This window comes from Prunus avium, chromosome 2 (assembly GCF_965620075.1).
Source record: "Prunus avium chromosome 2, drPruAviu1.hap1.1, whole genome shotgun sequence".
In the NCBI taxonomy this organism is placed as follows: Eukaryota; Viridiplantae; Streptophyta; class Magnoliopsida; order Rosales; family Rosaceae; genus Prunus; species Prunus avium.
This window is the reverse complement of record NC_142285.1, coordinates 37,673,169-37,685,058: the sequence shown is the minus strand read 5'-3', so window position 1 is coordinate 37,685,058 and position 11,890 is coordinate 37,673,169. Positions and strand designations below refer to the sequence as shown.

Here is an 11,890-nt window from a genome sequence, read left to right as displayed (position 1 = left end):
TAAAATAAGGACCATTACATGGGTTTTATACAATCTGATTACAGTATAAAAGTAAACAGACAATTATTACAACATGATTACAGGCATTAGTGGTGTAGGAGTTACAGAATGGTGACAGCATAATTGTTACAGACAATTATGCAATTATGTGCATTAACAACTATAACGGAAACTGCATTGAGTGACCTTTACTGTCAAGAACATGGTGGTTGCCTAACACTCCCCCGCAAACTTGGCAGCGGAGGCGAGACAAGTTTGGATACCAGGCGGGTAAAGCGATCCGTAGGAAGACCTTTGGTGAAGACATCAGCGAGTTGATCAACAGAAGGAATGAATGAAACTCTGTGGCTGCCGGAGGCAACGCGTTCCCGAACAAAGTGATAATCAAGAGCAACATGTTTCGTGCGAGCATAGAAAACAGGGTTGGTAGCCATGTAAGTCGCAGAGAGATTGTCACAGTTGAGGAGAACCGGCCGGAGGAGCGGGAAGTGTAATTCGTGAAGGAGACCTTGTATCCAAATGGTGTCAGCACATGCATAGGCGAGTGCATGGTATTCCGCCTTGGCACTAGAGCGTGAAACTGTACGCTGTTTCTTGGCGCTCCATGAGATTAAATTTGCCCCTAAGAACATGCAATAGCCAGTTGTTGAGCGACGGGTATCGGGGCAACCCGCCCAGTCAGCATCCGAGTAGGCAACAAGAATGGAGGAAGCGGTGGATCGACGAAGTGGCAAGCCATGACTAAGAGTGCCCTTGAGGTATCGAAGGATACGTTTTACAGCCTCCATGTGAAGATCAGTGGGGGAGCCCATGAACTGAGACACAGACTGAACCGCATATGCAATGTCAGGGCGAGTGAGAGTCAAGTATTGAAGAGTGCCAACCAGTTGCCGATAAATGGAGGGGTCAGACAGAGGAAGGCCGGTGGTACGGGATAGGGAGCCTTTGGAGGCCATGGGGGTGGAGCACGGCTTGCATTCCAATAGGTTACTGCGTTTGAGTAAATCAAGGGTGTATTTGTTTTGGGTGAGATGAACACACTCTGACAAATAAGTCACCTCCATGCCAAGAAAATAATTGAGTTGCCCAAGATCTGTGAGATCAAATTCGATACCCAAGATACGGATAAAATCCAAAAGAGAGGAAGGACTGCTGCCGGTGAGAACAATGTCGTCGACATAAAGAAGTAAAATCATCATGTGAGAATTGCCCCAGAAAATAAACATAGAGGAGTCTGCCCGGCTCTGGATGAATCCATAACGAAGGAGAAAAGAACTGAGGCGCTGAAACCATGCACGAGGAGCTTGTTTGAGGCCATAGAGGGCTTTGTGGAGCTTGCAGACATGCTGAGGACGAGTTGAATCAGTAAAGCCAGGGGGCTGCTGCATATAGACTTCCTCAGAAAGTGTGCCATGAAGAAACACATTTTTGACGTCTAATTGGCGAAGAGGCCAACCAGAGGAGATTGCAATACTGAGGACAGTGCGAATGGTGGTGGGTTTCACAACAGGGCTGTAGGTGTCAAAATAGTCAATTCCGGGTTGGCTGATGATAACCCTTGGCCACCAAACGGGCCTTGTAACGTTCAATAATGCCATCAGAGTGGCGTTTGATTTTGAAAACCCACTTACAACCGACAACATGAGCAGATGGAGGCAATGGAACCAAGGACCAAGTACCCTGCTTAAGGAGGGCATTAAACTCATTATGCATAGCCTGTCGCCAATGAGAAAATCGAGAAGCCTGAGAGTAGCATGTAGGTTCAAGGTCAGAATCAACCAAAGCAGTATACGCAGAAGGAATAGGATAGCGAACCGAGAAATTGGAGCGAAATTTGGGTTTGAAGATCCCAGATTTTGACCGTGTGTGAACAGGGCTAGTGCGAGTGGAGGAATGTTGCGTGGGCTGTACGGGAAGATGCTGGGGGTTGGCAGCCGATGTTGGAGCCAGAGCAGGCGCTGATGGTTGTGGTTGAACGGGAAGAGGTTGGGGGGCGATGGCTAGTGCAGATGCCAGATCAGAAGCGGATTGTGGAGGCTGGGCTGGTGCCATCTCACCCAGAACAGGTGCTGATGTCGGGACTGGTGGTGGTGCCAGAGCAGGCGCTGATTGGGGAGGCGAGGAAATGATGTCGGCTTGAGTAGAAGGAGAGGCACGAGACGAAGGGGTTAAGATGGCAACATGAGCTGGAGTTTTCGTATGGGCCTGATTGGTTAAGGACAGATTGGGTTCCGTATGGGGCATGGGCCCAGTGTCCAGGTGAGAGGCATGATGCCTATTGAGCATATCTGAACTTGTGAGAACAGGAACACAAACCAAATCAATGGCAGGGGTTGTCAAGAGTGCAAGGGCAATGTAGGGAAATGTATGCTCGTGGAAGACAACATGTCGAGAAGTATAGACACGCCCGGTGGGAGGGTGAAAGCAGCGATACCCACGATAATTAGCACTGTATCCAAGAAAAACACAAGCAAGCGAACTTGGTTGTAACTTGTTAGAAACATAAGCACCAAGATAAGGATAACATGCACACCCAGATGTGCGGATAAAAGAATAATCCGGGTCTTTACGAAACAACCGTTGATAAGGTGTTTCCCATTTGAGAAGCGGGGTAGGAAGACGATTAATTAAGTAAACAGCGGTGCAAAAAGCCTCAACCCAAAAGGAGTGAGGAAGATGAGCAGTAAGAAGTAAAGTACGCCCCATGTCAGCAATATGACGATGTTTTCGTTCCGCTAGGCCATTTTGTTAGGGTGTATGTGGACATGAAAAGCGGTGAATGATGCCTTTGGAAGCACAAAATTGTTTGAAAACGCCATTATCAAATTCTTTGCCCCCATCACTTTGAAATTGTTTAACGGTTAACGAAAATTGAGTTTCAACATAGGAGACAAAAGGTAGAAAAATGATTAAATACTTCCGATTTAAGTCGCATAGGAAAAATCCATGAGAAACGAGTAAAATCATCAGTAAAAAGGACATAATAACGGAAACCGGAAATGGAAGCAACAGGAGACATCCAAACATCTGAATGTATTAATTGAAAGGGTTCACAAGACCAATGTTCATGAGATGAAAAAGGGAGACGAACTGATTTTGCTAAGGCACAATGGCTACATGAATTTTGGGATAATTTTAAATGAGAACCTAACAAGGACTGAGAGACTAAGGTGCGAAGCACTTTATTGGACGGATGACCCAACCGGCAATGCCAAAGAGACGACGAGACGGTGGAGGAAAAAGCGGACTTGGAGCAAGACACAAACTTGGATGCAAGAGAGGGCAAGACTGGATAAAGGCCATCCCTACATCGGCCCTGAAAGAGAATAACACCTGTGTGTAAGTGACGAATAATATATCCCCAAGAAACGAAGGTAATGCTAACAGGATAATCGTGAGTGAATTGAGCAATAGAAAGAAGATTTTTGTGAAGGGAGGGAACAAGAAGAACATCGGATAAATGAAAATCAAAGGAGCCAGAGGAAAATTTGACATTACCGGAATGAGTAATGTGAAGGGAGGCACCGTTACCAATGAGAACCTGATCAGAAGTGTTGGAGACATTTGTCAGAGGACGAGCGTCATGGGTCATGTGATTGGTGGCACCAGAGTCCAAGTACCAATTAGGATCAGAGGGTTGAGAGATGTGCATGCCAGCAAAAGGAGGGGAGAAGTCAGCATTTCGGGAAGACATGGGGCACCGAGCAGCAATATGGCCAAATTGTTGGCAATTCCAACATTGAAGAGGACGTGAGGATGGAGGAGGCCCCAAGATGCTAGAGTTGGGCTGGGAGGGACGGTATGAGCGGTGATGTGACTGACCGGAGCCTGGAAGAGAAGCACGAGTGGACCCACTAGAGGAGGATCCGAAGCGTGGAGACTGTGAACCATGGCGGGTGCCACGGGGACCATGATGGTGGTTGGAACGGTGAGCCTGGGGTTGAGCAGAGTAAAACGCTTGCGGCGACGGTGGAGGAGCCAGAAGTGTGGTAAGGGATTGTTGGGCATCGAAGGCGAGAAGACGAGCCCGAAGATCAGCAAAGGTGGGGAGGGGGGAAATTGCATAATAGCGGTGATGAGCATGGCGTAGTCGGGACCTAAGCCACAGATGACATAGCTAACCAAATCATCAGACGAAACGGGGTTACGAATGGCAGCCAACTGATCAGATAAGCTATTGGCAAGAGCAAGGTATTCAGAGACGGTCTTAGTCCCCTTGGTGCTGGAGAGAAGTTGAAACTTGAGCTGGGTGGCATAGCAAGAGATTGTTGAGAAAAGTGTTGACGAAGACAGTCCCAGACTGCCTGGGAAGTGGTGAGACCAACAACTTGAGCAAGAACCGGCTCGGTGAGAGTGGAACGAAGAATACTGATAAGAGATTGATCGGTTTGATACCAGGTAAGATATTCTGGGTTAGGAACGGAGCCCACGAAATTGAGACCATCGTCAACAGCTTTGTCTTTGGTGGAGGTGAGAATAGCAGGAGGGCATGGGTGAGAACCATCGATGAAGCGCCAAAAATTTTGCCCAATAAGATAGGGTTGGACTTGACTTTCCCATATAAGGTAATTGGTTTCGGAGAGTTTGGTGGAGACAAGAGTAGAGAAATTGGGGAAGGAGAGAACACCAGCCGAAGAGGAGGAGGGGTTGGAGGACGCCATGAAAAGGGAGAGAAGCAGAAAATTTTTACAGAAAAATGTAGGCTCTAGATACCATGAAGAAACAGGCTCTTTTTCATATATAAAATAAGGACCATTACATGGGTTTTATACAATCTGATTACAGTATAAAAGTAACGGACAATTATTACAACATGATTACAGGCATTAGTGGTGTAGGAGTTACAGAATGGTGACAGCATAATTGTTACAGACAATTATGCAATTATGTGCATTAACAACTATAACGGAAACTGCATTGAGTGACCTTTACTATCAAGAACATGGCGGTTGCCTAACATAAATGTTGCCTTAGTCCGGTGTTCTCAAATAGGATCCAGAAAAGCAATAGGTGGAGTGATCTGTAAATATGACCTTTGAAACTATTAGCAATGAAGCAATGAACAAGTAGAATACAAAGGAAAACATTTAAGGGCTAGAAGCAGAGGCAGAGTAAGAGATCACAAATTGAGTATCATAACTCTGCTCATAAAAATTTGGGTTGTATTCAGTGGATATTGATGGTTTGATCTGAAGAGTTTTAAGTAAGAAAGAAAATGAAGGTTGGCATTCATGGATTAGAGAGGAAGAAATGGAAGAGAGAGGAGAAGTGATGGAGGAGTAACCAAGTAGAAATCAAGAAAAGAGTGGAGAGAGAAGTTGCAGTCCTATTTCTACTTGGAGTCTCACATCGACTGCAAGAATAAACTTCAGGTATTTAATCCTTTATAAATATCTTCAAACTCAATAGATAATGTGTAGACTTGAAGTCCAACCTATATGGGCCTTTGAGGTTCTAGTTGTACTTGTTATGAAACTCCCAAGTTGGGCTCTCTTAATAAGAGTTATTGAACACCAAAATATAAGGCACGGAAAAGTTGCTAAGTTGAGGTGCGGGGTATGCAAGAGGGTCTTGGCCTCTGCAAGAGGCTAAAGAAGACCCTCTTGCAGACATTGCAATTTTTTTTTTTTTTTGGTATGAACCATGAGGTGGTCCTGGATAGGCCCCAACTATGGGTGACACCTTTAAGCCTTAACCACAACCCAGACTAATCCCCACTCACACCGGGTCGGCCCGTAAGGGGTAAAGTGTTGGCCAAAGTGGTGACTCCGTACGAGAGCAGGGATCGAACCCCTGACCTCTCTTAAGGAATGAGAGTGTCGAACCACTCACACTAACCACCTTGGTTGCAGACATTGCATTTTAACTTGGCAACTTTTTCCTATCTTTTGATACTCAACCAAGCCATCTTTGCCTTTCACACTATTCTATCATTTCTCACAAGCCATCTTTGCCTTTCACACTTTTCTGGCAGATGAGAAATGACGAATTAAAATATATGACATTCCCTAATTCTTTCCTAAAATATATATAATATTTCCTAATTCTTGTTGGAAATACAAAATATTTGGAGAGGAAGTCAACTATTGTGATTGAGAATAATCCGTTTCAAATTCTTCTTCCTTGATAAGTGCGTGTGGTTTAACCCCCCCACCCCCCCCCCCCCCCCCCCCACCCCCCCCCCCCCGCAAACTGAGCGGCCTTGGACGAACAAGTTTGGAACATAAGTGATGATGGCGTGGCTTGTGAAGTTGTTTAGTGAGAAGATCCGCAGGTTGATCAACAGAGGGGATGAAGCAGACTTGATGACTCCCAAGGGCTACCTTCTCGCGAACAAAGTGGTAGTCAAGTTCAATGTGGCGAGTACGAGCATGAAATACCGGGTTTGCCGCCATATAAGTTGTGCTGAGATTGTCACAATGCATGAGAACTGGGAAATGCAGTCGAACGCCGAGTTCATGTAACAGAGAACAGAGCCAAGATGATTCAGCGCAGGCATGAGCAAGAGCACGGTATTCAGATTACCTTGGCAACTTTTCCCTATCAAGAGGGTCTTGGCCTCTGCAAGAGGTTAAAGAAGACCCTCTTGCAAATACCGCATTTTACCTTGGCAACTTTTCCCTATCTTTCGATACTCAATCAAGCCATCTTTGCCTTTCATATTTTTCTATCATTTCTCACAACCCATCTTTGCCTTTCACACTTTTCTGGCAGATGAGAGATGACAAATTAATATATCAGTAACGCGGGTTGGCTTTCCTTTGGCCTAATTCTTATTCTTTCCTAAAATAATATATGACATTTCCTAATTCTTTCCTAAAATACATATAATATTTCCTAATTCTTGTTGGAAACGGCTTTCCAAATCCTTGCTAAGCTTTTTTGTTGGTATTACACGTTTGTTTCTAAGTTTGAATAGATTATTAATATTTTTTATTAATCATTCATGTTGTGCATGATTCTTGTATGTTGCATCTCAACAATACAAATATTTCCAGATTAAAAAAAGATGATGAGCTTGTGTGTTTTGGGTTCTAATGTTTTTATCTTCACATAAAGTGTTTGAAATCACCAAGGATCAAATGAATCCAGTTTTTTTTTATAGTTGTTCCGGCATGGTTGTATCAAGCTCTTTAATTTATATATTTTTATTTATTCAGTTTAATTTTCATTGGAAACCACCTCCTTCACTGTTATATCTCTCTAATTTCTTTTTTTTTCTTTTTTTTTTGCCTTTTGTTTTTAGATTGGGTAGGACTGTGTCACAATCTTTAGGGCTTAATTTTAGAGAGATTAATATCTCCAACTGACTATTTGTGAGCAAGTCTTGTTTGCATGTCATGGCATCGTGGAGCAAAGAATTATAAGAAACAATTGACTAAAATGTCAAGTTGTGATCGTTCTCCTCCAGTGCTTTTAATTCCTACAGGCAAAAATGGTATATGGAGACTATTCAACGTCACGAATGACAAGTTACTTGGTTTGCAATTAAAATTGGGGAACATACGCTTTTGTGGATCTTCAAAAGGATGGTTAATAGCAGTAGAAGAGGATTTCACAGTAACCCTAGTAAATCGCTTATTTATGTACAAAGGTAGGAAGATAAAAGAAAATTCAATCATTCGCCTTCCTCCAATAACCCTTCCAGATTGGATTGGTATATTCTTCATAGTACCAAATGAAGCCTCCTTATGGAAAGGCTTGGCTGTGAGTAAATGCCCAACCAAAAGGAAGCGAGCAGCCTTTAGAGAAGCTAACTCCTCTGCTCCTACATTCTCAAAAGCCTCAGACTCAGAGATTGCCAAATTATTGGTGAATTCTTGAACGATATCGTCCATGGCCTCCATAATCCACTCTATGTTTCGACTAAAAGCAGTCACAAAGCGCAAAACCAATCCCAGAAAAGTAACGAGCATGCCGACGCCGTTGCTCATAAGCATCCAGAGGCGCCTTAGAAGCAAGAAACAATCATGCCAAGACTGGACGTGTGCAAGAGAAACCAGCAAAACCCTAGCTGCTGGACTTGAGTCGCCAAAAACCCTAATCGCGTGGGAATGGACTACGTCTGAATTTAAAAGTGTGCGAAACTTAAACTTGAGCCCTAGACAAGGTGAACCCTGAAACACAAGAATTGAAGTATTATGAATTTTGATAAATGTTTTTCGTTAACATACAAAAAAACAAAATTCAAAATACTAGGGGTATTTAAGGAAAATGCTAGAGGCACCAACTTTGGGCACCAACTTGCTCACCAACTCTCTAATAGAGCGTGGGACCCGTTGTATTGGCGGGCTCCACCTCTATTAGAGAGTTGGTGAGCAAGTTGGTCCCCAAAGTTGGTGCCTCTAGCACCACCCTTTTTTTGTAGTAGTCCTAGATCAAAATATCTTCCTGTGGACCCCACTTTTTCCCTTGCTTTATTAGAAGTTCTAGTGTATAGAATGACTAATCATGTTCTATTCTAATAGGGTCCACTTCCAAGATTATTGGGAAACTTAAACCTCAATTTATATAGTCCACTTCCATCTAAAATCAACATGATCATTCTCTCGCACCCACACCACACACTTATGGACTCAAAATGGATGACCTCCTTCCATCCCAGAAGAAGCCACATAAACCCAAACACAAATCAATCCTGGGCAGGAAGTGTTCACCAAAACAACCCAAGTGATTTCATACATATACAACTCAAGATGTATGATGCATATGTGATGCAATTTCCATTGATTCTCTTCTTCTTCTTTATACAGCTCCATTCTCTTCCTTTCAAATGTTTTGCTTTAAAATATATGTTCTCTTTCTCTTAGCAGTAGCAGTAGCTGTAGCGGGAGCAGGAGCAGCTGCAGCTACCATGTTTGTTCCTCTCACCAACAGTTGCAGCAGCACAAGTCATTGCTTGCTCAAAAGGCTTCTGCAAAGAAGGCAAAGACAGGTCCTGTCAAGGAGCCCAGGAAGAAAGGAACTATTGCTGGGGCAATTGCTTTGATCATTGGTACTAGTATAGGCTCAGGGATCCTTGCACTCCCAGAAAAAGCATCTCCAGCAGTAATTACCTATCTCTCAGCTGCTTTCACTTCTTAGATGTTTCTAATGACAAAAATTAAACATGCAAACCCCCCTTATATTTTTTTTTGGTTATTTCTTTACATCATGGTAGGGATTGCTTCCAAGTTCAATATCCATCGTGGTATGTTGGGGGTTTCTCCTAATTGAGGCACTTTTGCTTGTTGAAATCAATGTAAGCATGAGGAGGAAGCAGGGGAAGGGAGACAGAGAGAATGAATTGGAGGTCATTTCCATTAGGACTATGGCACAAGAGACTCTAGGAGAATGGGGTGGAACTTTAGTCGCTGTGATTTATATTTTCTTGGGCTATACTTCGGTCATTGCTTATAGTTCCAAGTCTGGAGAGATCCTCTTCCATTTGATCAATCTCCCAGCTCCAGTTTCAGGCTTCTTTTTTACTTCACTTTTTACTCTGCTCATTGCCATAGGCGGGACTCGAGCTACTGATCAAGTTAACCAACTGCTCACTGCTTCCATGATAGGTACCATTTCCTAAACTATTTTCGAGATTTTGTTGTAACTCTGCCCAACACATTTGACATTCATAAATCACATGATTGTGTTACTTTTTTATACTTTTTCAACCTTGGAAATTGATGTGAAAAGTCAGGATTGACATTGGAAAACATTTCTTGCATAGTTTTAGAGGGATAATGCGGCAGGTTTTCTCAGCAGGGCGATATCAAACTCTCAAACTGCACAAAAATTTGATTCACAGGTTTACTACTAGCAATAGAGGTGCTGGCAGTTATGTTTGGAGGATGGTCAGGACTAGAGGGAACTGGAGACTGGGGCAAAGTCCCGGCTACAATACCTGTGATAATCTTTTCTTTGGTGTATCATGACCTTGCACCTGGTAAAGGAGTGCATTATTCGATGAATTAAACTTGCCCTTCTTGAGCAGTATAGACAATTTGGAACCTCCAATGTCATATTATATTTGACTCTCTTTGCAGTTCTTTGTGCTTATTTGGGCGGTGATCTCACACGCTTAAGGATTTCGGTATTTCTTGGTGGTCTTGTTCCATTGCTGGCATTGCTTGTTTGGGATGCAATTGCACTTGGCCTCTCTGCCCATGCTGATCAAGTTGTTGACCCTGTTGAATTGCTTATGAGGTAACCCAATATCTGCAGACTGAGTCAATTGAACATAGTTCTATTCATGGAAACATGATCATGTTTTGACACAACTTGGTTTAGGGTGAGATGGAGTGGGGTTTCATATATGGTAGAAGCTTTCTCACTCTTTGCAGTTGGAACATCACTAATTGGGACCCTTCTAGGCTTCTCTGAATTTTTCAAGGAACAGCTTAATAACCTATCATGGAATTCTCCCCTCACACAAACACTCCAGGTAGCTTTGATGTTAATGCATCTTTCCTTTCCTAGCACACACAAAAGTCAACTTCACAATCTTCTCCTGGCAATTAGCTTTCCTGCTGTAAATCAGATTGTATTCATGTCTATATTATTTCCTACCTTAAGTAGACTTCCTGTATTTGTATAAATAGGGACTGTGTAATTTGTTTAATACAAGGAAATATATTCTCTACATTTCAAGTCTCCACCTAATTCACAGGTTGAAGCATGTCTCTAGGAATAGCAGCACTAACTTATATGCTACTTAACCCTGGCAGAAACCAAACATCTCCTTTGAGCTGAGAAAATGGTGGGGAAGGAATAAAGTTAGCTTCACAGCAGTGGCAATGGTTGTTGGTCCATCTCTTATCGTGTCAACTAGCGTTCCAGATGCATTCTCCACTGCCACAGACATTGCTGTAAGTATAAAGGAGGAGGGATTAACAGTTGAACCACTTGCAGAGAAAATTAAGCAGGCAATAGCTTATAATAATGCAAACCTTAAATGCTGGGTTTTTCTTTTCTGTTTGACTGACTTTTATGTGGACTAGGGAGGCTACTGTATGACAATGCTATATGGAGTTCTGCCACCAGCAATGGCTTGGGCAATGCACAATAAAGAATGTGAAAATGGTGAGCAAAAGACTTTATCAAGAGCAAGGCCTGTACTTCTTGGGGTAGGACTATTCGCTTGCGCAATAGTAGCTGAGCAAATCCTGCAGGATATCCTCACATTTCATTCCTAGCAGGGACATAAACTTAAACAACAACATGATTCTTTAGATTCATGAGGCCTTATGGATCTATTATTCAGCTAGCTAGAACCAATACCAAGTTGTAGCTAACTAAAATTTAAGGATATCGTGTAATCAATAGCTTTTTTACAATTCATGTAGCTATCAACTTTTGAACAGAGAAACTGGAAATTGCAAGTAAAGTAGGGACAATTAAGTTTGGTTCTTGTCGTTTAGATTGTTATTCATTTTGGTTTCTATAGATTCATTTCTGTTAATGATATCATGATTGTAATTAAATCCAATAAGGATTTCTGTCAGATTAATTTGCCCAACAAGTGTTGTTACATGTTAATGAGAACTGTCTTTTATAACATTCGCAGTTCAAGAACACCTTAATAAACACAAAACGAATTTCAAATCTTATTGGACATGCTAGTTTTACAATATTAAAGAACAATCAAATCAAAAACCCAATACTGAAGACATAAAACAAGACAAAACTTGAATTAACAAATGTAGATTCATTCATGGTCTCTTCATTTCCTCTCCTATTTCAGTTTCTAATTAATCATAAAGATGTGTCAAAATCAAAGAAAGGTTGTCCTGGCTGCAGCTCCAAAGCGCCCTCTTCTCATGTTATCCTTACGTTTCTTGTACACGAATCCGCCAAACCCAATCAGCCCTGCCCCTATCAGCACTCCAAACACTATCCCTGCCTTCTGCCC

At 42.6% G+C, this 11,890-nt stretch overlaps 1 protein-coding gene across 2 annotated transcripts; it reads left to right on the top strand.

Moving 5' to 3' along the window:
• Positions 1-8,520: 8,520 nt before the first annotated feature.
• LOC110767426 (uncharacterized) lies at positions 8,521-11,443 on the top strand. 2 transcript variants are annotated; one of them, XM_021970965.2, is made up of 8 exons: positions 8,521-8,698; positions 8,811-9,048; positions 9,161-9,551; positions 9,788-9,925; positions 10,026-10,185; positions 10,270-10,423; positions 10,707-10,847; positions 10,980-11,443. In XM_021970965.2, exons 1-8 carry the CDS (start codon positions 8,538-8,540, stop codon positions 11,172-11,174), a joined length of 1,578 nt encoding a protein of 525 aa, XP_021826657.1. In that variant the 5' UTR covers positions 8,521-8,537; the 3' UTR covers positions 11,175-11,443. The 2 variants fall into 2 exon arrangements, with proteins under 2 accessions (XP_021826657.1, XP_021826665.1); XM_021970973.2 differs by having other exon boundaries at positions 8,523-8,698; positions 8,814-9,048.
• Positions 11,444-11,890: the final 447 nt, after the last annotated feature.

Bases quoted from the DNA above. Each gene is read 5' to 3' on its own strand.
- LOC110767426 (XM_021970965.2), top strand. From the start codon at position 8,538: ATGATCATTCTCTCGCACCCACACCACACACTTATGGACTCAAAATGG. The intron at 9,049-9,160 runs GTAATTACCTAT...ACATCATGGTAG, and splicing joins CAGAAAAAGCATCTCCAGCA to GGATTGCTTCCAAGTTCAAT. The intron at 10,186-10,269 runs GTAACCCAATAT...AACTTGGTTTAG, and splicing joins CCTGTTGAATTGCTTATGAG to GGTGAGATGGAGTGGGGTTT.